We start from the raw sequence: 26,020 nt of genomic DNA, 5'->3' as shown, positions 1-26,020 counted from the left end.
TGACTTCTAGGCTGACTGCTGTGGGGTGAGCTTTGTCTCCAGATGTAGCTATTCCTTACTCTACTGTGACCTAAACATAAAATGATCTTTCCAACTAATCTACTTTAATATAATGATGGGTAAGTTATTTTTATACCAATATATTATAATACCATGTTATTATCAGCACATTATCATTAATGTTAGAACAAATTAACACATGAGGATATCCTTTAAAGTTTAAGAATACAAAATGTCTTAAGAGTTTATAGAATACCTTGAGGATTCTTGCTTCTAAGCTTCTAACTAGGTCTTGGCAAATCCCAGAAACAAAGTATTGGTACAATGCAAGGAGAGGCAGTGCCTACAAGAAGAAAAACTTTCTTTAAAAAACAAAACAAAACATTTTATCACATTAATAACCTAATCAGCAAATTTAGCCAAATATTAAATGTAGGACATGTTTTGTAAAGCAGTGATTGATTTTCCATGCAAGGAGACTGTACTAATCGGTATAAGTGAAATGATCTGCCCTGCATATGCTTCATAATTTTATCAGAATTTTAAGATGTTATCAGGGACCTACAGTTCTAAGTAGATGCCATTTGGTACCCAAGTCCTAGGTTTCATATCTCTTTAATCAAGGAAAAGGAAAAGTCCAATTAATTTTCTTCCTTGAAAAAAATAATTCACCATTTATATATGAGTTATATAGACACTGTTGAAAATTTATAGCTATGAGCTGTCAAATAAAAGCAAATTTTAAAGCAAAGGAACACATATCCAAGTCCCCTTGACTAGCTACTACTTACTCATCTCAATACCAGCTGCTATTTGTCTTCAGTCAGGATTTCTCAATCGACAAATACATTTATGATATGCCTACTATGTACCAGGCACTGCTGAATGAGAACAAAGCCTAATAAGCCACTGCTTTCACAGAGGATACATTCTACTAAAAACCCAGGCTAATTTTCACATAATATTCTTATTTTTCTATAGTCAATCCCATAGCTCAAGCATTCTTGAAGTCTCATGGATATAGGTGAGGCCTTGTGGCTATCAATATTTTAATTAATCTAGCCTCAATAGAGAAAGTTGTTAGAGGACCATTTTGCCAAGACATCTGCCGGCACAGTGCCTGATTTCAACTCAAACCTGAAGCTCATTTCCTACAGCTGCATCTGCCTTGCCAAAGGGAGAAGAAGCCAGAAGGGGGTCCCCATTAATTTAGGAAACTATTTCCCCTGGCTCCACAGCTCTGGGTCCTCCTATAACAAATTTTATCTGCTGTTGAAGTTTCCTTAGCCATTGGGGTTCTTCTGGAGAAGGTTAATGTAAGCCAAAATGGAAACATTTTTATACCTTACAGGTTCAGCTAGGGAACCTCTAATTGTCAGTCAACTGGCAGCTGCTAATAGCATTTTGAAGGATTAGAACTGGTTGTAAATTATTTCAAACATTAGAATGCATTTTCCACAATTATGCACTATAAACATAACAATAACTTTTTCTACAATTAACATGGTACAAAACAATAAGAGTTGATGATCACCTTGAAGATTTTGTTTCTTTAGTGAAAAATAAAAATATACTATTTTATTGCTGGCAATTGTGCAATTATTCAGAAAACTTTCTCAATTTCTTAAGCTTAGAGAAAAACCTCTCATTTGCTTTCCAGCACAGTGATATGTATTATATATGACAATAACTAGGCAGCTAAAGGTTACCCAGGGATAGAACCACTTTCTAAATCTAGAAATGAATCTTCTTAACAATGAGAGGCTCACCATTTTATTATTCCTAATAAACAATTTCCGGCCACATCTGCCAAGTGTTAAAAGCATTTGTCAACCTCTTTACTTTTTCCCAAAACGTTGTAATTTACAAATCATATCAGGTCACATAAATATTTTCAATATAAAGAGAGCATTTGAATTTAGAAGAACAAATATGCCAAGAGAATAGAAAATAAACTATGAAGAAAAGTAAGTATGAAAATTATGGAGGAAAGGGAAGAGAAGCAGAAAAAATAAAGAGAAAGAATAGATGTGAAGAAGCAAAAGTAGGGGAAAAAGAGGTTAAAAATAGAGGAAATAGCACAAAGGTGGAAATTAGGAAAAATAAGGTAAAGGAGGAAAAGAAAAATGCCCAAAAGTTTTGAAAATACACTGATTTTATTTTTAAAATACAATCAAGTTCAGATTTTAATATCTATTGTGATTTCTTTTCCCCAATGGGGAGGAGAGTTGAATTTCAGTCTTTGATTTTCTTAGGATCTTAAGAAATGTTTGTCTTTTATTTCACAGTTATAATCTGTTGTGTTCTTTAACATCAACAGGTCAAAGATAAGAGACAAATATAAACTTATCTCGGTAAAGAAATATTCTCATAGTTTTGATACTGATATGAACTGAATAACTTAATGCAATGAGTTACCTGTGCTGTAAATTCTTATGTGTGATATCAATGACATTCTAACCAATTTCAACAAAAGCCTCAACAAAAAATAAAATAATAGAGTAAAAAAGTTGAGATAGAACAAAATCAAATAGATGTTGATTTTGTATACAAACTGCAATGCAAACAATTGTGTCAAAGCAAGAATACTGTTTAATACATTTTATTTCATAGTTCAAATAAGAATCATAATTATATAAGGCTAAAAGTTAAAGAACAGATGACAAAAAAATATATCAAAATTTGAAAAGTGTAAGATAAGTGGAGCAAAATACCATAGTGAATGAAGATTAGTTGATTTTACAGATTACTTACTATTAGATTTTGCTTAGCAAAATGCAGTTCACGTATAACATAATACAGACTTGCAACTACAGAACAAATGTCAGCTCTGTATCTATCTGAGAAGAGTTCAATGCCTGGCAGAAGCTGAGTGATTTCATACTGAGCATAACAATGTTCAGTTTTGGGATGTGGTAGGGTGGTTCTAAGCAAACCCTGAAAAAAAAAAAAGGTAAAGTAAAGAGCTATCAAATTGCATTTGCAATGCTAGAACAACAAAAAAAAGTGCATGGATTGCTAGCATATGCCTATTACACTACACCCTGTAATGAATGGTACTTATTAAAATTAGCCTCATTAGAGGTCACAAAGGCTTCTTAGCATCCCTTTTTGTTGTGCCTCTTGAATTCCATGGTAGTTGGATACTTACAATTTTCGAGAGAAATTACGATTGTATTTTCTCCTGTTGAGTGTGAATTGGGCATTATTGGTAGATTCTTCATAAACATTATCTCATTCAATCCTTATTTAACCCATCCCTAGAAGGTAAGGATTACTATCTCACAAATGATATAACTGAGACTTCTAAATTATCCAAGGTCACACAGCTAATGATGGCAGGAAGAAGATTCAAAGCCATTCTATTTATCTCAAAAATCTATGTTCTTAATGAGTTTATATGGCTATGAGTCTCCAAAAAGAGCTGGGAGGTTATCAGAGGGGTTGCCCTTATGCACACCTCAGCAGAGTCCCAGAGACAGATAAAGAACCGGGTTTTGGTTCTTCTGAGGGCTACAGGGACCCACAGGTTCTTTGGACATGGCAGATGGAGTTCAGTGCCATGTCAGTTGGCCCTACTTTGGAGTTTGTGTTTGTGTGTGATGGAGCTGGACTGAGATGTGATCTTTTTTCACAAGCCTCTCCTATTACTTTTACCAGAACTGTAGTTGGTGCTGGGGTTTAATATATACCCAGGGGACCTGAATCTCTGGACTGACCATATGATAGCCAGGCCCTGAGCCTCAACAGACTTCAGCTCCTACACTCCGGTTTATTGGACTTACTCCACTCAGCTAACATGGAGTTGAAGAAGGACAACCACCACACCATAGAGCCAAGAGTGCCTACAACTGAAAGCAGGAGAATTGCATCCAGCATCCATGTGGAATCTAAGCCCCTCTTGATACAGATGTGGAGTGGACACAACCATTCCAAAGTCCACAGGATGGAGGAATAGAATATGGATTAGAGTGGACTTACTAATATTCTATTCATGAACTACTGTGATTAGTAATCGAAGAAAATGTGGCATTGGTGTGGAGAAAGCGGCCAGGTGGCTGCTGGGGGTGGGGAGTGGGAGGAAGAGATGAGATGTGGAGGCGTTTTCGGGACTTGGAGTTGTCCTGGGTGATGCTGCAGGGACAGTTACCGGACATTGTGTGTCCTCCCATGGCACACTGGGTGGAATGTGGTAGAGTGTGGGCTATGATGTGGACCATTGACCATGAGGTGCAGCGGTGCTCAGAGATGTGTTCACCAAATGCAGTGGATGTCTCATGATGATGTAGGAGATTGTTACTATGGGGGGAGGAGTGGGGTGAGGGGGTTGGGGCATATATCGGGACCTCATATTTTTTGAATGTAATATTTAAAAAATAAAGACAAAAAATATATATTAAAAAAAATCTATGTTCTTTTTACTACACCAAGGCTATATAAGTAGAAGAGAGATGACAACTTATTTCAGAAGAATTGTAAGGCAGAGTTAAGTCTGAACTTTTAACTGTTTAATTTTAACAATATTTCCTTGTTAACTTATATGATCAATATTATACTAGATGTTGGGGAAACAAGATGAAATATACAAAACCAAATTTTACCTTTAGGAGGATTTCTTATGTTGTCTTAAACAATCAGTACTTCTTAATGGCAAATGCAATATAAAATTATTTTAATGACTATCTCAATTAGATTGCTTATTTTTAAAATTTTTCTTTCTCTTTTTTTATTAGTGGTATTACAGTTTTACAGAAAAATCATGCAGATAGTCCAGAGTTCCCATATACCTCCCTCATATATACAGTTTTACCTATTATTAACATTTTGCCTTAGTGTGGTACCTTTGTTACAACTGATGAAACAATCTTACTGTAAGTATACCTATTAACTATAGCCCACAGTTTACATTATGTCCCCATTAAGTAAACAGTTAAATATTTTTAAGTCACTTTTTTAATAAAACATAAGTAGGATTACTTTCAAGAACAAGGAGTATCAGGAAGTAAAGAATAAATAAAACGAGCCCGAGCCTGTTTTATCATTCCCTTGGCACCCCTACTTCTTCTGCCCCTTTCCTTTGGAGCACAGGCAAAAGTTGCATGGAACACAAGAAACCTGAGAAGTCTGGCCTTACCTTCAGAGAAGACTTTCCCAAAGAACTTATCTATCCAGATGTCATAAGCTAATCAAACGCCTCTGATACACAGAACAAGGATGTTCAGCCTTCAAAGTAAACAGAACCTTTTGTAGATTGCAAGGCCCATGGATACATCCCAGATTCTCAAAATGTCTTCTATTTCAGAAAAAAAGCAACTTTCTTCTTCAGTAAAGTTAAACCAAAAGCACGAGAACTACAAACACTCCATTCCTGGAGTCTTCATTTCTTATTTTCATTATAGGAAAAATTTTATATCATGCAAACAGGCAAAACTTTTTTAGAGATGAGGTAACCCACCTCAACCACTTGGAGTTATACTTGGCTTCACTGCTCACTAACAACAAGAATTTAAGTGCAACAGGAGACTCGATTTCCTTCTTTGTAAACCTCCCCCATCTGTAGCCTAAAGAAGAAAACTGACTGATGAATACTAAATGTGAAGGTGCCAGAGGGTTCAGCCAGCTAAGGAAAGATGAACTTGTGATATTTAATTATAGCTCTCGGTATTTTCCTACCTGTGACTTCTATGAGTAAGACAAACTACTGCACCTTTTTACTGATTAAATGAGTGGCCATGCTAACTATAGAAAAACATACATAATCAATGAATTACCTGAAACAGTAATGCAGACAAAATGCAACAGTTGGTTCTCTTTTTAACATCCAGTGTCTTAATAAATCTAAGTAAAGGGAAAAAAAAATTGGTTGGTAGACAGTTTTCCAAAAATATTTTTATATAAATTTGTGTCTAGAGACTTTTATGAGTTTTCCAAAATAAAATAGTTTTTGTGACTCTAAAAGAGTGACATACAAGATCTGAGACATCAAAAATATAAAGCAGAAAATGAAAAGGCACCTATAATCCTACCACATAAAGATAATTACTGATAACATTTTGGTCAATTTCCTTTTAGATTTTTCCTAAAGTAGTTATGCATACATATGTATATGCATGCATAGTAAGACTAAAATTATGCAATATAAACTATTTTATAAACAAAATTTTCTACTCAGGGACATAAAGATGCATTATTTTAAAGAAGTTTAATATTTTATCATATAGCTGTACCAGAATATAAAAATATTAACCTCTATTTTGTTTCTTTCCAAAGTTGAGGTAAACACTGAGTACTTGTTTTGTTAGTTCCATTGGATAAATCCCTAGAAAAGGAACTTTTTGGTAAAAGGGGTACATAATTTGGGCTTTTGGTGAGTACTGTTAATAATTCTCAACAAAGACTGAACCAATGTATTTTCTCACTATCAGTATATTATGGAACTATTAAGTCTCTCCACCAACAACCAAACTAATGCCCTCCATTTATGTCCCTTAGAAGCATATGAGTTCTCTTTTTAAGGGTCTTGAAACTCACATTGCAACTGTAAAACGTATTTACCTTCTCCTAAGTCTTACTTAGAACTAGTCTGTTTCATTGTATTAATAACTATCTGAGTTTAGCTTCTCTTTGTGGATGTTAGAGTGTGGTATTTTGACTTTCTGAGCAGGGGGAGAAGAGTTTCTTCAATTCAGGGCATCCACAAAGACAGCCAGAGCCTCTGTAGAATCACATATCCTGTGGAAATCAGACTTTCAGCTGGGTAACCAGGAAATGACTTTCTATTGGCTAAAGATCACTAAGTAATAACTTCAGAGGCTCACAGAAGCTGAGGTGCCCTCTGGCAGGAATGCTATAACTGTTCTTTTCCAAACTGTGAACCTTCCTCAATGTTTCTGTTCTTTGTTGCCAAGCTCTACGAAGTCATAAGCTCAGACTTGTAGGGTATGTGCGTATATGTGTGGGTATGTGTGTGTGTGTGTATATATAAAGATGAATTTCTTCCCAGAAGTGGGAAATAAACCAACTTGACAGAGGTTAAAATTAATGTTTAATACTTCTAAAGTGGTAATTCTTACTTTCTTGCCAAAGGTGTTAATTTTCTGAAGACATTTATCTATTCTTGTCATTACAGATGAGAAGACAGCAACGTAATTATTAACTACGAAAGTTTGTTTTGTTTTTTAGTCTACCTTACAGCTCAAAATATTATGCAGGTTTTTGCTCACCATACCATATAAGAGAACTAAAAAGCACATGGATAGGTGAAAGAAACCTATATATCTACTCCTTCCATACAGCCACAATTTCTCACATTAATCAAACATTTAAGATATTTATGAGTGCTAACTATGATTAAGGCATTGTGATAGGCTTTCACATATGTTATGTGATGGGTTAAATAATGGGTGTCCAAAGATAACCATATCTTAATTCCCAGAACCTATGAATTTGCTACCCCACATTGCATAAGGGACTTTACAGATATGATTAAGTTAATGACCTTCAGATGGGGAGATTATCTTGACTTATCTAGGTGAGCCCAATAGAATCCCAAGGGTCCTCATTAGAGGGAGGTAGGAGGGTCAGAATCAGAAGAAGAGGTGTGAGGACAGAAGCAGAGATCAAAAATGAATAAAGAGAGATTTAAGATATGCTGGGGAGCAGATATGGTTCAAGCAGTTGAGTGCCTGCTTCCCACACAGGAGGTCCTGGGTTCGATCTCCAGTGCCCCCTAGAAACAAAAACAAACAAATAACAAGCAAACACAAAAAAGCCAACTCAGGGGAGTCAATGTGGCTCAGTGGTTGAGTGCCAGCTTCCCACTGTTAGCCCTGAAGATGGAGGACAGAACTACAAGTCAAGGAATGCTAGAAGCTTCTAGAAACTAGGAAAGGCAAGGAAGTAGACGTCTCCCTAAAGCCTCTGCATGAAGCATGGCCTGCTGATACCTTGACTTCAGGATTTCTGACTTCCAGAACTATAAGATAATAAATTTGTATTGTTTTAAGCAACCAAATTTATAGTAACTTGTTACAGCAGCATTAGAAAACTGATACAGTATATAATTCTCAACGCCTCAGTTTACAATGAGGACACTTGAGGTTCAGAGAGATTGAGTTAATTGCCAAAGGTCACAAGTTAGTAGGAGGCTCTTGAATTAGGCTTAAGTGTGCCTGCCTCCACACTGTTAAGTTCACTCCCATACCAACTGTTCATTCATTTATTTGTTTGTTCAGCAAATAGTTATTGAATGCCGACTCCACATTAAGCACGTGGGATATGTCAGTGAACAAAGCAAAGACCTGTGTCCATGTGGGGCTCACATTCAGGAAGGATGGAGGTATTATAGGAAGGGGAGGTGTCTGTAAACAATAAATAGGCACTCTTCATGGCACAAGGTAGGGGGGTCCCACAAAGGGAAGCTACTATGTTATTATGCACATCATTCCATCATCACACTCACTGTGCTATCTTTGCTGATATGATTGCTCCTTGCAAACATCCCCAAATGCCAAATTTAGACAGAAATTCCTCACTGTAGTCTTTGGAACCTGGAGGTGAGTAACTGTCACCAGTATTAGTAAGGGATGTGCCAAACTCCTTCCATGTATATAGAGCATCTGATTTTCTGAATATGTCATCAAGAGCTTGACACCAACACTTAAAAGCAGCCCTAAAACAGAAACACAGCACCATACAGTATGCTTTGTGAACCTTGTCTTATTACATCTCTCATCCAAAGGAAAAGCAAATACACAAAATAATATTCGAATTAAACATTAGAGAATAAATTAATATTGTTCATTTTTCATAAATAACAATTTCTCTCAGCATTTGATGAATAAAATGAAACAATGTAATGCTACTGAAAAACTAAAATTTATGAAAGAATACCTTTTCACCATAATTACAATTTTTTCAAACAAAAACAATTTTAACCTTGTTCTAACAACTCCTGAAAGTCTACCTTTTCTTTTCTGCGAAGACAAGCAGACTTCCAAGTTCATGCAAAGCCTGAACTTTGAGACTTCTTTGATTGCTGGCTTGGAGAACATCTGTATTTTTAATCAAGTAGAAGAACAAATGTCAGTTCCTAAAAAAATTCCCTTTATATTTGCAAGAATATTTTAGACTGCATTATTCCTTAACTGTGTAGATTGCAATAAGCAAATTGCAAGCTGATAGTGCCTTCAAAGGTCACGCAATATATATAGACACAGAGAGAGAGCAAACAATGTTCTGTGAGAACCCCGAGAAGATGGTGATTAATAGATAAGAAACAAGGAGGTTTCAGGAGAGAGTGAAACGAGTCAAGTAGGTAGAAATGGTGGAGAATTCAGAGAAGGCGTGAAAGGGTGAGAGGGCTCAGTATAAATGGGAATGCTGAGGGAGGCTGGAGGATGGTTGACTTGAGAGGAGATAAATCTGAAAGGGGAGGCAGCAGTCAGATTACAGAGGCTTCTGCATGCCACTTGGAGAAATGTGGACGTCATTGGATAGCAGATGGATGCTTCAAAAGGTTTGTTTTTAAGCAGGGGTGTGAGGAGGTCAGAACATATCAGATTCCTTCTTTTATCCCAACACAGAAAAGTGTATCTTTAATATTTCCTGAATCTATTTAGGTGTTCTAATAAATGCATGCACTTGGGAATGTGTAGCCAAGAACTCTGACCAACATGGCAGTGGCTTTTAATGAAGGCCGTGCCTTCTCCTAGAGGGTAGGTTAGAAATCTGAGAAATGGCTTTGTTGGTTTTCACAATGGGTCTTTCCTGGTATGTTATACTGGATGGCCTGTGAAGAAGGTAAGAAACCTGGTTATAATTATCCAAGAAGCATCTAACTCTGTTTTATACCTAAAAAGGAAGTGGGTGGTTTTGTATTTATTTTGAAAAGCCCTGAATTTTCCAAAAATGCGACCACTGTAGTATTTTGTTTTGTTCAGTTTTTACCAAGAGTTATTTAGCACTTAAGGAAATCATGTCACCAAACTCAACGATGCAGATAGTAGTTGAGAAACTGGTTCAACACAACTGCATCTCTAGCTGTCACATTCACAGTGGTCATTGGAAGCATCTGACCACTTCACTATACCTTCTAGTGCCTGAGTATTTACAACCTTACATACAGATCCTTTTATTACAAACTGGTTTGTTTTATTTCTCCTTTATTTTATATTTAGAGCCATATATTGATTTTTTTTAAAAAAAAAAACAATGTGTGTGTAGGAAGGGTATAGTAAGTGTAAATTTTAATTCAGGTAGTAAAGGGAAAAATCACAAAATGTCTGTTTATTTAAAAGAGGGTAAATTGGGTCTGCAACAGTGATTGAATATATACTGCGTAATCAGTAGAAAAGCCAAATCAGTCAGGAAGACAAGGAAAATGGAATTAACTGGGGCAGGGCAAAGAAAGTGACAGTATGGTAATGGCTACATCCCCTCAAAATGCTCACAGTTACTTTTAGAGGGGATGGACAGAGGATGGCCTGGAATCTTGCAATGGGGACTGCTAGGCTGGGAAAGTGAGTGGCAGAAGGGGGCTGGAAGCATCTCCACACTGCCCTGCCACTTCCTATAAGGGTATGATGAACAGATTCTATTTTCAAGTCCCTTCCTCCCACTTTTAAAGAAACCTTTTCTGGATCAAATGCAATCCCAGCATCCATGTGAAATATCATATTGAAAATGAATACATAATGAAAAAATCTTACCAATAGTTTTGTAATAAGAAGAAATTACAAGTCCAAGTTGTGAATATGGAAGTTTGCTTTTTTCTACTGAGCTAAAAACTCGAAAGTGCTCCTGAGAAAGGTCAGGGGGTGTTGGCAAATGCATCTCCTCTGTTCCCAGGGAAAAGTCCACCTTTCCAGAAATAAATTTTAAATTGTTTATCCCTCCTCTGTCTCCTAAATTCAAGGGAGAAAATAAGGAAGAATGTTAAATGGAGAAAGAAGAAAAGTTGGTGGGGAGGGAAAATGGTAGAGAAAATGGAAAGGGAGAAGGAAGGAATTATTTTTTATACAGCTGATGCTTATTTGCAGTCTGAGGGACATTGTTCCTTTAAACTTAGTAGCTAAGATCATTTCTCAAGAGCCCAGGTACAATGTGGGTGGGCTTTATATCCTTGTTATTTCATAGAACTCTACTGAGCAGCGGTTAGCTAAAAAGTAAATGTTGCACTAATGCTTTGCTTCTCTTGGGGACTGGTGAAGTTATACAGTTTGGGTTTGCCTTTTTTAAAATAGCTTCCAACAGTAAAATGTTAGCTTGCCCCTGGGGCAGAGACCTCTGGGATAGAAGCAACACATTGCTAGTTCTGAACTGAAGACGAAAAAAAATGGAAAGAATCTGTCTCTTTATAAGATCAGAGAACACAGAGAAAAAAAAGAGAAAATATTCTAGGGAAGAAGACAAAAGCAGAGGAGAGAGAAGTTAAGATGGATTTTGAAGTTTACAGCCTGGGGATAAACTGCTGCGAATATTTTGGTACCAGGTGAAATTCAGAGTGAGTTGGTATAAAGAATTCTTAGAAACTATTTCCTTTTAAATATTGCTCTAAAGAAGTGCTATCACTAAGGCAAAGTTTAATTAAAAGTATGTAATTTAAGTTTAATTGTTCTACTAAGGAGATTTTTAATACATAATTATAGATGAGACTTAGATCACAGATCCAGGACTTTCATGAAATTCCACCCTAAATAAAAAATTCACTAAATAATTAAGGCTCTGCTCTACCTGGTGATAGTACCCTTAAATTGCTGTAAAAATTACTGAGAAGAAGTTTAAACATTTTAGGCCACTTTCTAGGAAATCCTTATAAGTATGGAAGCATGAACTCTTACTCAAAATCTCAAAAGTACTACAAAAACTGCTCTCCAAAAATAAGTAGCACCAATTTTATTCATACAAAAGTACATTGTTAAATGACTAATGCTAGTCATTACTCAATGTGCAAGTTGGCAAAAGCCCTGGTGGTCAACTAAATTATTCTCAAGAACTGAAGTATACCCCTCAAGTCTAACTCCGGGTTTATGTCATTGATGGAGCCAATGTCATGAAAGAGAATGAAATATACCATTACACAGCCAGGAGATCCAGTCAAAGAAATTCCAGGCTAGTTCTGAGATTCATATGTTCATCTGCAAAATTCAAAGATTATTGTCTCTTCCCAGAGGACAAATTTACTTTCCATTTAAACAATGACTCCTAAATCCTAGTAACACTTGACAGGGTATTTAACCAGCCAGACATATTGTTATGTTTGTACCCCATAAACAGGCACAGACTGATTCTTGCATCCTCTCTAAGCTCTGTTTTCTTCACTGCTGGCTTCCTTCTTGGCCACATGATGGCAAAGATGATTCCAGACCTACGTGTTTCTTAGCATCCACAAATCCAGAAAGAGAAAAAGTACCTCCTTCCTAAATGCTACAGCAAATTAAATAAAATACCTTTATTTTCCCAGGCTGGGTCTCATGTTCATTGCATGAGTTAGTGGGTGATGGTGGTGGTATGCATGGGGAGAGGGACAACTAGCCACAAAACTTTATTTCTTACCCAAATATTTGGATATTGTTCAAATTTCTTCTTTGATTGGTAAAAATAAAGTATGTTGCCTTCTGTATGATATTTGCATGTATAAAACAACTTGGCAGGAGTATGAAATGAAAGCTAATTATTTTAATATCAATTAAATACTTCATGTAGTTGGCAATAATAGAGATTTCTTCCTTTGAATAGCTGTCATGTTTTTAATAAGGCAAGTTATATAGGCCAAAAACAAAACCACAAACAAAAATGAGGGAAATTCTGTTGGTAATTAAAATAAATTAGTTCAAATGTTTAAATGATTAGTTCATTAGAAATTAGGATGTCCATTAGGTAGGTATAAATTAAAATCTAGATTCTGATAACTTTACCACAAATTTGTTTTAAGTGTTTATTTTTATTGTGATGATAAATTTTGAACAGCCAGAATCATAAATATAAATTAGGATTTTAAAAAATTTAAATTACCTAAATATGGATATTTGAGGATTTTTCCCAGCCTAAATTCGAGTATAATGGTCTTATCTAGGATAACCGTTTAATCACTTAAAGCCCTGCTTTGTTTGCTTGAGTTCACAAATTGATGGGTGTGGAGAAAGAAGACAAATAAATATAATAGTGAGTATCTTGTTTTATGCTAAAAGGAATCTCTAAAAATCAAAATTTAAGGTATTATTGGAAAATCTTGATGCTTATTTTTAAATGTATCCATATCTTTGACACTGATGAAGCAGTGCTTTTAAAGGTTCTAGTTAATTCAGTATGAATCAATCCATCTACTTATGAAAGTAAAACAAGACCAGAGCACCACATTTGCAAGAAAATGGTAAGAAGGTAGGTGTAGAATCAAAAAATTAACATATAAGGATGTCGTATCTGTTCTACTCAAGGGAATACTCTAGTTTCATGGACAGCATGAAAGCAGGTAAATGAGAAAGTTCCTTGGTTGGAGTGAAGTATAAGAGAGAGAAGAATGACTCACTAAGACAAGAAGAAGTGAAAACAAGAGTGGGCATATAAATGGGTGAAAGGTAGTGGCAACAATTAAAAACCACAGCAGGGGGGGTACTGGGTTCCTGGCCAGTGGTGCTCTGTTGTGGTCCCTAGGGGAGCAGCGACAGTCTCCCAGGTGCAGAGGCGGGGACCGGGAGGGAGTGAGGGTTCAACAGTGAGCCCCTGACACTAATGACTATGCTTGTGAGCTGATAAGCCTAAAATAAGAACAAGGCCTAGAGCAGCATTGTGCCTGGGAATTTCCTCCTGTCAGCCTTCATGTTACTCAAATGTGGCCAGTCTCGAAGCCAAACTCAGCATGTAAATGCAATGCCTTCCCCCCAGCGTGGGACATGACACCCGGGGATGAGCCTCCCTGGCACCAAGGGACCACTATCAACTACCAACTGATGATGCAACTGGAAAATGACCTTATACGGAAGGTTCAATGCGGATCAGCAGAATATCCCTGTCTACATAAAATAACATGACTTTAAAATGCTGTTTGACCTAATGTAAGGGGGAAATGGAAAGGAGAAATGAGTTTATATGGCTACGAGTCTCTAAAAAAGAGTCTGGAGGCTGTCAGAAGGATTGCCCTTATGCACAACTGAGCAGAGTCTGAGAGACAGATAAAGCAGATACAACCCCCAAGTATTGGTTCCTTTGAGGGCTAAAGAGACCCATGGGAGTTATGGTCATGGCCGATGGGGTTAACTACCAGGTCAGATGGCCCCTCTTTGGAACTGGTGTTTATGTGTGATGAATCTGGACTCAGATGGGATCTCTCTTCATAAGACTTTCATGCTAATGTGCTGGAGGTGCAGTTAGTGTTGGGGTTTAAGATATATTTAGGGGATTTGAATCTCTGGACTGACAATGTGATAGCCAGGTCCTGAGCCTCAACAGACTCCAGCACCTACAATCTGATTTATTGAGCTCACCACACTCAGCTAAGATGGAGTTGAAGAAGGACAACCACCACACCATGAAGCCTAGAGTGAGTACAACTGAAAGTGGGAGGATTGCATCCAGCATCCATGTGGAATCTGAGCCTCCTCTTGACATAGAGGTGCAATGGACACAACCAATCCAATGTCCACATGGAAAAGGTGGCATTGGATTGGGAAAAGTGCACATGATGGCTGATGGATATGGGGAAAGGCAGGAAGAGATGAGAGGTGGAGGCGTCTTTGGGACATGGAGCTGCCCTGGATGGTGCTTCAGGGACAATCACTGGACATTGTAAATCCTCACAGGGCCCACTGGATGGAATGGGGGAGAGTATGGGCCATGATGTGGACCATTGACCATGAGGTGCAGAGGTGCCCAAAGACGTACTTGCCAAATGCAATGGATGTGTCATGATGATGGGAAGGAGTGTTGCTGGGGGGGGGGGAGAGGTGGGGTGGGAGTGGTGGGGTTGAATGGGACCTCATATATATATATTTTTAATGTAATATTATTACAAAGTCAATAAAAAAAAAGTAAATAAAAATAAATAAATAAATAAATGGGTGAAAGGAAGAACACTGAGGCAGAATATGATGGATCCACAGGGCAGTACCCACACATCAAGAAAGTTAAGGGATACAGACAAGCATTTTTACCTTGTGTCTGCGCAAGAAATAATGAAAGCAATTTTCTGCTGTGTCGGATTGATCTGTTGTGATATTTGGATTTTTCCAAAGTCTCTCTAAAACATTGCAAAGTGTTTTCCACATCCACAGGCACACAGACGAGCTCTTTGGCTTGGCTGTATTCTGAAAGGAAAAGGAAGAGTGACTTTGGGGATGAAATGCTGCACTGAGCCAGCTAAGTTGCAAAATAGTTCCTAGTTCAGAGAATTTCTTGGTTCCAAGCTAAAGCAGCTCAATTCAAAGACCCCAGATCTGCGGCAGGTGTTTCAACGTTCAAATCCATTTTCTTTCTTTTTTTTTTTTTCATATTTGAAAGTTCTTTAAAAAACCTTAGAAAACTTTTGATTCTTATGAAATGCAAATAACTTTAGATCTTGCCAATTTGCCTTATGAAGCCTCCTACTTTTTCTTCTGCTGATCATAGAAGATGAAATAATCTACCCTTTTCAGCAGTTTCTTCAAAGCAAGGGTGCCTTGGGAAAGAGACGAAAGAAACAAAAAACTTGGAAGGAAAAGACAGGTTGCTAAATTGGAGGATACAGAGGGAAGGAAGACGAGGGTCTTTAGAGGTAAGGAACTAGCCAACAGTTCTGAAAATGGTGGAGAAAGGGGAGCTCCCAGGAGAGTTACTGCAGTGTCTTTGGACAGTGGATGATAATCCTGGGAATTATCTCCCACATATGCCATGAAGCAGGCATAGGAGAAAGTAGAATTTCAAGTTTCAGGAAATTGGAAAGTTACTTCTGCAACCAGTTGAACAACTGGAATGTCCCCTGTAAAATCTGCGGTCTTGATAGTACAGACACTCGCTAGATAACAGGGCTGTAAGAGGTAAGAGGCATGACCTTTGCCCTCAAAAGTTTAAAAGTCTAGCTGAAGAGACAGGGCTTTCCAACAACGGATTATTCAAATCACATTTCCTGAATATATCTGGTTACACACTAAACTGAAGGAAAGAGGGAAGAAAAAGATTAGGGTAGGATGGAGAGGAAGAACACGAGAAACTTCATGAAAGAGAAGATATGCCAGCTGTGTCTTAGAAGGTAAGGAAGATTTCATTAGGAAGAAAGTGGCAAGGGGGTAAAATGTCAGGATAATAATAATAATAATAGCTAAGGTTTATTGAGAACTTACTCTATGCCACAAACTCTTCTAAATAATTTACTGTAACAGTCTTATCAAATCCTAAAATCCTAAAAACAACCATAAAAGATACACATCCATTATTATCCCCATTAAGGTATAAAGAAGTCTGGTAACTTCTCTTAGGTCACAGAACTAGTTTATGCAAGCAGAGGTACAGAAGCAATAGTAAGGATGGTGAGTTTAGGGCATAGTTTCATGAGAGGACATGATCAGTCTTACTGAACAAAGAAGAGTTTCCCAAAGTCCAGAGCTCTCACTAAGGGAAAGCGGACTGTGGCAGTTTGAAATTATATTATGAATTACCAAAAGAGAAAGATTATATTTGTGAACTAATCCATTCCTGTGGGTTTGAGACCCTTTCAGTTGGACTTTGTCAGTGAGGTGTGACTCTAATTAAGTCTCTGCCCTGTGGCTGGGTCTGATAAAGAGACACAGGAAAAGGGAGCCTCCGTATTGATCCTGCAACGTAAGAGAAAGAACTCCAGTTTTGCCCACAGCTGAGCTGCAAGGAGAAAAGCTCTCAATAGGCTCAAAGAGATGAGACCTAGGAAGAGATGAGCCATATGTCTGATAGCTTACAGCTGAACTCCAGAAGAAAGCAGAGCAGTCAGGACTGAGAGGAAGTCTACGAAGAGAAAAGCCCTATTCCTGGTTGTCCACAGCTAAGCTCCAAGAGACAACGGTAGATTCTGGATTGGAAGGCAGAGACCTTGGCAGAGACTGGCAGCAATCTTGCTTCACCATATGGCAATTGACTTGGGTGAGAAAGCACCTCTGATGGTGCCTCGATTTGGACATTTCCTGGTCATGGAACTGTAAGCTCATACCCCATACAAACCACCTTTATAAAAGCCAACCCATTTCTGGTTCCTTGCATTGGCAACCCTTTGGCAAGTTAAACAGGAAATTTATCCTTTTAATGGGGACCCAAAGAAGGTTGTTGAGCCAGACCGTTGACAGAAAGAATATGGAATTTTAGAAGAGTTAGTTGACAGTTTTATTCACAGACTGCAATAGAAAGAGACCGATGGTTGAGACTGTTAAATCATAGAGACATTGTGTGGTTTGGACCAACTAAGGGAGTAGTAATGAAAATGAGGAAGGGACGCAGGAATCATTCCAAAGTTAGAAGCAACAGGACAGGTTAATTGACTGTGTGGTAAAGAAAGCAAAAGGGGGCCGTCACTTCTTACTCCATCCTTTCTCAGCTGATGACCTTGCTTCCTACCTCACTGAAAAAACTGGAGTTATCCAAAGAAATTTTCCACAAGTTCCCACCACCACATCTATCCAGTCTCCAGCATCTGTGCCTACATATATCTCAAGGGCTTCAAGTCAGTGACTCTCCTCTCTCTCCCAAACTATCAGTTTTCTCCACTGCTGAATCATATTTTGCTGTTATCTCTCCAACACACACACACACACACAAAAACCCTCTTTTGATACTACCTTTCTCCTTAAACAACTATCCTATTTCTCTGCCCCACTTTACTGCAAAAATCCTATTTCCCTTGAACCCATTTAAATCAAGTTTCCCCCTGTGGCAGTTTGAGTTTATTTTATGAATCCCAAAAAAATAAAGATTATGTTTGTAAACTAATCTATTCCTCTGAGTGTGATACTCTTTGAATGCATTAAATTCAGCTGAGGTGCTTGTGATTAGATTACCTGTTAAGATTAGGGCTTCTGATTTGACTCAGGTTGAGTCTCTGCCCCCTTGCTGGGTAGGTTATAAACAGACAGACACACAGAAAGAGAGAGGTCTGTCATTTTCTGATCCTTCCAGGTGACAGAAAGGAGAAGTCTCAAACAGCTGAGGCCCTGGGGGAGATGAACCATTTTGCCTGAGAGCTTACAGCTGAAATCAGGAACAGAGCAGAACAGCTGAGTCTGATACAGAAGGCCCAGAAAGAAAGAAGAGAGGACTACAGGATCACTTAAACATGAAGCTTCAAGAGGCTGGGCCCATGGAGCTCAAGAAGAAGAGGAAGCCCAGAAGGACAGGAGAGACCAGGCAGAAACTGCCTGCCACCTTGCTTCAACATGTGACAGCTGCATTTAGTGAGATGACATCTCTTAGGGTACTATGAGTCAGACTTTTTATGGCATTTGGAACTCTAAGCTTTTACTCCAAATAAATACGCTTTACAAAAGCCAACCAATTTCTAGTACTTTGTATTAGTAACCCTTTGGTGGACTCAAACAGCTCCCATCATTCTACCCCAAGCATCTTCATGTGGCTAAAACCCATGGTCTATTTTTAGGCTTTATTTCACTTGTTTTTCAGCAGCATTTGACATGGTTACGAACTCCCTCTTCCTTGAAATACTTTTTTTACTTGGTTTAAAGGTTCTGCTCTTACCTCAACTGATAGCCCCTCTTGGAGAACCCCAGGTCTCAATCCTTAAACTTCCTCTCTTCTCAATTTATATTCACTCCCTTTATTATTTAATCTAATCTCACAGCTTTAAATTTTGTCCATATCTGATAGCTCCCAAATGTACATCTCTGATCCAAATTTTCATGAAGTCCAGACTCATCTAGTCAATGGTTTGCTCTGCTGCCTGTTCAAAAGACATCTCAAACTTAACATATCCCCAACTGATGTCCTAATCTCTCTTCCTAATCCTGATCTTCCCATAGTCTTTCCCCTATCTCATTGAATGGCAACTCCATTTTTCACCTTTGGCCAGTTGCTTAAGCCAAAAGCTGGAAGTCATCCTTGACTCCTCTCTTTCTCTCACAACCTAAATCAAATCCACAGCCAATCCTGTGGTGTCTCCATTCAGAAAACATCCAGAGTCCCACCATCTCTCACCAACTCCACTTTCTACTATCACTTCCCCTGTGTTTCAAGCCCTCATCATATCTTTATGAATCACAAGGTTCCACCTTGGCTACTCCTACTCTGTAATCTCAAAACAGCACCCATAGGACTTCTTTTAAAATGTAAGTCATCTCCTGTCACTCTTGTGTCCAAACTCCCCCACTGGCTCACCATCTTACCTGGAGCCTACACCAAAGTCCTTAGAGGGACCCATGAGGCTCTGCGTCCTTATGCTTTTTTGATGACTGCTCTGATCCTTATACTTTTCTGTCTCACTCACTCCCATACCAGGCATGTTCCAATCTCAAAATCTTTGCACCAGCAGTTCACTTTGGCCTAGAATAATCTTCGCTAGCTATCCCCATGTCCTGCTTCCTTACCTCCTCTTGCTCAAATGTTAACTTCTCTGTGATATCTGCTTTGATTGCCCTAAATGAAATTGTAACATTTCCTCTTTCCAGCTTCTCCTTGACCAGAGCACTCATCATCATCTGATATACATATATTTTACTTGTTTACTGACCATCTCCCTCTACTAGAAGGTAAAGTCCAAAATGTCAGGGATATTTGTCTATTTTGTCCACAGCTCTCTCCCCAGCACCTATAACTGTACCTACAATACATGGCAGATGCTTAATAAATTCTTACTGAATGGATGAACGACTATGTTTGCAAAGCTATATGGTTGAGATAAACTTTATTAGTAAGGACGTCTATAGTTCTTAATCTCAATTGATCCTCACAGCACCTGATAAATTAGTAGGTGTAGATCTCAGTCACAGTTTACAAAGGAGTAAAAGTGAAGTTGAGGAACATTAACTTGTTTTAAGCCCTTAGAAGAGATAAGAGGAAGAACTAGATTTCTTGCCTTTCTCAAATAGTTTGCCAAAGGGCATCAGTTTCCGGCAGGAGGCAATGACCCAGATTTGAGCCCTGTCGATTTGGGGTAAAGAGAGGCTTTGAGGATATGATAGGAATGAGCCTGAGGAAAAAAAAATGAATGATGAAAGAAGCCTGGGGCCCTTGTAATCCCAAAGAGTAGGGAGGTCCTGATGGAATTATTAACACAAGGTTGAGTTCTGTAGTCCCAGGGGCCACATCTTTCCAAAAACCCTAATGCCCAGAATTCCAGGAGATGCTAGCCAAACCAGGAGCATGGCCACACAGAAAGAAGCATGGTCCCCACAGCAAATTGAGTCCAGACACACTTATCAGGCATTTAAGAGAATCAAATTCTTATACTACTATAGCTCTTATCAGCTCTCTGAGAACTTTGACTCTTCCACCCCACCATTTTCATTCTCCTGTCCATATCAACCTGTTCCCACCATCCCATCTTGCTCCTTCAGTTTGCCTTTTCTCTAAGTCATTCCCAGCCCTACATGATGTCCCAGACAAAGACACAACATTCTAAAGACTGTATAGAATTCTGTTCTGTTTTTCTATTTTTCTTGCAAGAATTCATGAGCTTGGTTTTAGCTTTTTTCTCCTTAGAGAGTAAGATCTGGGAAAGAAGTTAAGCAAGCAAAGGAAAAGGAGGTAGGCTGTAAGCCCCCACATATTAATCATTAGGGAGAGTTAGTTACTTTCTCTGGGCCCTAGTTTTAAGTATCTGTTAAAATTTGAATGATAATATTTATCTCAAAGGGTCACTGCTTTATTGTTTAGCACAGTACTGTCAGAGTAAGATTTCAATAGATAGAAGCTTCTTGTTATGGTTGCTAATCATATATTTTAAAAACATAAAATGAGCCCTTGCCAGTACCAGATGCCATGCTAGGCACTGAGAAGATGAAAGTGAACATGACAGACATTGTCCCTGCTCTCACAGAACTTAGATTCTAGAATAAAAATTCACAAGGGCATGCCAGTGATTGGAAGAATTAAAGGGAGAGGAGGATGGGGAGATGTTTGCCATATGTAAATTATGGGCCTGAAATAAATCATCCTGAACTTTTTATCACATATCTGCTGACAAATCAGCTCTCTTTATTTTCTTCCTAAACTATACTTCCATTTCTGTTTATCTTACTTCGAGCTCTAATAAACCTTTTATCTTGTAGTCTAATTAGGGTTCTGTTGGTGTTTTTGTGGCTGTCTACACGAGATAAATGATGCAAAGCAGTGAGGAAATATCACTAGCTTTGGAGGCCTTTTCCTGACAGCTCTGTCTCAAGGGGGTTCCTCTCTGAAAATTTCCATGGATAATTCAAGAAGCTATACCAAAAGCACTAATAGCCTCCAAAGTTTGAAATAGGTCAGTAAAAAAAGAAAAAGAAAAAATTGCTATGTCTCTCATTGTACCAATGGAGAAATTAAAGCTGAAATGCCAATGACTCCTGAGAGATGGGCCACCAAGGAAGGATCTGAGGGAATGACTAGAAATTTGGCTGCTTTCTATACACCTGGTCACATCAATCCAAATGCCCAGAGGCACTAATGAAACACTCTTTCCAAAGGGTTGAAAATTCCAACACACCTGAGGACCAAATAACCCTATTAGAGAACCTAAATAACCACAAGGTCAAAATTCAAGGAAGATTCCAGACAGAAGGCAAAAACAACTATAATAAAAGACATATCCATGGAGTAATCTCCCCTATAGAGTTTAACAAGCAGGCAGGTTACTCATCCATACAAGAATAATCTATAAAGTGAGGTATGCTCACTTCTCCAAATCCTACAGAGAATATACCAAATTACATATGCATTATTAAATAGTTGAAGGGAGAAAAGGATGCCGTTAAATAATGAGAATGCCAAATGTTCCTAGGCACTGGAGCATTGCAATATCTGTTCTGAAGAATTAAATGTATCAAGCATTACCACCAAATGCTGTTATGCCAAAAGAAAATCTATGATGTTCTTCTAAAGCAGCGATCTAGTGGGAAAACTATCAAGAGTATACTCGGTCTTTTAAGAGAATTGCAAATACCTCTGATTCATGGTGACATACATATGATCCAACATGCTTATAAACATGTTCATGATCTGAGTTCAATACACTGAAAAAAATTCCATGTCCTGAAAAATTGCCAAGTAAATCCAAAAGGGAAGACCAAAAAATGTTTCTAGTCCAAGTAGTCTTAGAGTCTAATAAAGAGTTACAATTTGGATGCCAAGTTTTTAATAAATTAGGGTCCAATGCAAACCTATAATTAGAAGGCTATTATCCAGGATCATCTAAAAATTTCCATGATAAAACAATAAATTAGAATAAAATATCTATCTCCCCAAACTCACTGAAATAGAGCATTTTTTTCTTGAGTGCTATAAAGTTTAGTGGAGAATTGAACCTTCAAGTGAGCAATGGTGAGCAAAATATGTCATACCTGGAGTGCTCATAGGTTTAGCAATTGGACAGACCAGGGTCTGACTTACAGCCCCAACATTTAAAGTTCTTTCCCATAAAGTGGGCATAACAATATCTGTATCCTATGGTTGTCCTGCTTTCATCACTGCTCAAATTGGTGATACTACCATCACCAATGAAAAACAACTTGAAGGATGATGACAGCCTGATTCTACCTACCTTCCCTTCTGTCCACGCGCCACCATCTTGCTTTTCCAAATGTAACTCTAATAGGCAAGGAAAGTGCTTCTGTGACATACTGTAAGTACCTACTGGTCTTCACAGGTCTAGAATTTTGACAGGTAAATATATATTTTTATCCCTTAGATGCTATTCCTCATTTTGATAACAATCATTTTTGATACTTTTTCTCACATCTGTTGCCAGATCTTAGGATGGAAGGGATAATGTAAAACTCACATTTATAGCCATAGAATCCATGGCAACAGATCCAGGGGAATACCAGAGGTTTGAAAGACGAGACTAAGAAAAAGAAAGCACGCCTAGGAAGAACCATACTCTTTGATTGCAACTAGTCATTGTGATTGACCACGGGAAGGCTATCTCCCATTGTTTACTCAATATGACAGATAACCTGACTTATCATTGACAATAAAATTTACAAATTCATGGTCACCAACCTCACTTACCTGGGTCACATTGCTCTATAATGCTTCCATCTTTCCTTCTCCTGTTTCCTAAGCAGCTAGTCCATTCTTATCACATTCCTCCTGAAATCTCCTACCCTATCACTTTTCCCTATGCTTTCAATCGCCTACTTAACTAGGAAAACCACCAGCACCCAATGAGAACATCTTCATCTTGAGCCCTCACTATCTATAAACCTTCCTGCATGTGGACCTACTCACTCTGTGGTAGCTTGGAGTGAGGTACCTTAGAAACACGTGTTCTTAATCTTAATCTACTCCTTTGGCTGTGGACACATTGTAAATATGATCTTTTAATGAGTTTATTTCAGTTAAGGTGTAACCCACATAAATCAGGATGAGTCTTTTTTTTTTTAAAGATTTATTTATTTTTTATTTAATTTCCCCCTCTCCCCCGGTTGTCTGTTCTCTGTGTCTATTTGCTGCGTCTTGTTTCTTTGTCCGCTTCTGTTGTCCTCAGCGGCACAGGACGTGTGGGCGGCGCCATTCCTGGGCAGGCTGCACCCTCTTTTGCACTGGGCGGCTCTTCTTACAGGGCGCACTGCGCATGGGGCCCCCCCTACGCGGGGGACACCCCTGCATGGCAGACACCCCTGCGTGGCACGGCACTCCCTGCACATGGGCCAGCTCCACACGGGTCAAGGAGGCCCGGGGTTTGAACCGCGGACCTCCCATGTGGTAGACGGACGCCCTAACCACTGTGCCAAGTCCGTTTCCCCAAGGATGAGTCTTAATCCTCTAACTGGAGGCCATATAGAGAAGACAACAGAAAGAGAAGTCACAGGGAGCAGCCAGAAGCTGGAAGTCAACGGACCCTGGAAGAGAAAGGAGGAGATGCCACCATGTACATTGCCATGTCATGGAAAAGCCAAGGAACCCCAAAGATTACTGGCTAGCCAGTAGATAGAGACCCTGGGAATAAGCAGCAAGTCCCCAAACTTCTGAAAATATAAGTCAATAAATTTCCATAGTTAAGCCAACCCATTGCAGGGCACATGTTTTAGCAGCCAGGAAACTAAAACATACTTCCCTTCCTTTCTGCCCTAGCAAAGGGCTGTCCAACCCTCCTGTTCAAGACTAATCTCCCTGCTTGTGCCTTGGATCCCATCTTCTGCCTTTCTTCTCCTTAAGGTTCTGCCTCTGTCAAATATCTTTCTCTCCTTTCTTTAAAATTGCCCTATCTACTGGAGCTCTCCTTGTACCATATAAAAATGTTCCTTCTATACTTTTAAAAACAGACACACATACAAACAAATCAAATCCCTCCAGAGTCCTCCTGACCTTCACATTTCCTTCTAGCTCCTGTGATCTCTCTCCTTTTCACTGCTGAATAGAAAGAGAAATCTCTATTCAGTGACTTGACAACTACAGCTCACCATGACTGCACCTATCACTCAAAATACTTCCTCTCCTCTCCCCACCATTTCTTTGAATCCACTCTTGTTAAGGTCACCAAGTCATTCATTCTTCAAATAGATATTGAGTTCCTACTATGTGTCAGATGCTGATATAGGCACTTGGATTATATCAGTGAATAAAACAAAGATTCCTGCCCTCATGGAGCTTACATTTAGCAGAGGAGACAGACTAAAAATCAATAAATATGATTAAAAAACTAAACTATACCACATAAATGCTTCAGAAAAGAGAAAATGAAAAGCAGAATAAGGGAATGTGTGGGAGGAAGTAGGTAAGGTGTACTTTTCGATAGAATGGTCAGATTAGAGAAAGGCCCAAGAATGGGGGTGTCATAGCAGGAAGGCCAGTGACAATGACCTCCCTTATTGTCAAATACAATGGACAGTTCTGTCCTCCTCTTACCTATCCTCTCTCTGACCGGCGACTGCTTCCTCTTATTTAAAACTTTCTCTCACCTTAGCCTTGTTTATATCACTGTCATCTGTTTTACTTCACACCTCTCAGGACATGTCCCAATCTTTCAGATATTTGTCCTCCTCTGTTTGTTCCTGTGACAGTCATTAGGACTCCTCACATATTTTATTCCTCTTTATCCTGGATACACAGTAAAATCACCCTTCCCTACCCCTTTTGAGTGTAGACATGGCCATGTCACTTTAGCCAATGAAATATCATAAGAAGGAACATATGTCATTTTCAGGTTGAAGCTTCAAAGTCAGCATGTGATTTACCGCAACTTCTTTTCCCTGCCTGAAAAATGGAGACAATGACAGACCTATGTCATTAAGGGTCTGTGAGTTAATAGTCACCAAGTATTTTTAAGAGCTTGATATACAATGAATAATATGTATGCACTGATGTACACTGTAGTAATTCTTGTATTGGGGTTCTTATAGTGAGTAAATAAAATAATCCATGTCAAGCCCTTAGCTTAAGGCATATGGTACATGCACATGTGGTCTGGTTTCAAAGGCTGTGCTTTTACCATTCACTAGGTTTCTCTCAGTGATACTCCCCTATAGGAAATCAGAGAAACTTGTGTTAAGATGGAGATTCCATCATCTCATGCTGAACAGGAGTCCCTTACTCAACCTCATTGAACGCAGTAGCATGAGCAAGAAATGCACTTTTTCTTGCATTAAGGCAATGTGATTTTGGTTCGCTTGTTACTGCCATATAACCTAGTCAATTCTGACTGATACATCTTCCTAAATGTTGGTGTTATCCAGGAGACCATCCCCAGGTCTACGTTCCACTGATTCTCCCTGGGTGACCTTATCCAAGCACCTGACTGCAACTGCCACCAATATATTGATAACTAAAACACAGATCTCAACCCTCCTCTCTCCTGAGTGCCTTACTAGTATTTCTAACCATATACTGGATAGCTCTACTCAGTTATCATCCTAGCCCCTCAAACTCAGTAATT

At 38.6% G+C, this 26,020-nt stretch overlaps 1 protein-coding gene across 2 annotated transcripts in view; it reads right to left on the bottom strand.

Moving 5' to 3' along the window:
* The window catches only part of CFAP54 (cilia and flagella associated protein 54), a 325,301-nt gene that overhangs the window by 133,744 nt on the left and 165,537 nt on the right, over positions 1 to 26,020 (bottom strand). For both annotated transcript variants that reach the window (XM_058308572.1, XM_058308573.2), the window contains exons 40-46: positions 15,150 to 15,302; positions 10,710 to 10,904; positions 8,966 to 9,053; positions 8,462 to 8,671; positions 5,772 to 5,838; positions 2,755 to 2,937; positions 257 to 343 (exon numbers count right to left, since the gene is read on the bottom strand). In XM_058308572.1, the coding sequence (XP_058164555.1) occupies positions 257 to 343; positions 2,755 to 2,937; positions 5,772 to 5,838; positions 8,462 to 8,671; positions 8,966 to 9,053; positions 10,710 to 10,904; positions 15,150 to 15,302 (983 nt within the window). The remainder of the gene's footprint in view (positions 1 to 256; positions 344 to 2,754; positions 2,938 to 5,771; positions 5,839 to 8,461; positions 8,672 to 8,965; positions 9,054 to 10,709; positions 10,905 to 15,149; positions 15,303 to 26,020) is intronic.

The sequence above is a fragment of the Dasypus novemcinctus genome, chromosome 12 (genome assembly GCF_030445035.2).
Source record: "Dasypus novemcinctus isolate mDasNov1 chromosome 12, mDasNov1.1.hap2, whole genome shotgun sequence".
Classification (NCBI taxonomy): domain Eukaryota; kingdom Metazoa; phylum Chordata; class Mammalia; order Cingulata; family Dasypodidae; genus Dasypus; species Dasypus novemcinctus.
Note: the sequence above shows the minus strand (reverse complement) of the source record. Positions and strands in the feature narration are given on the sequence as shown.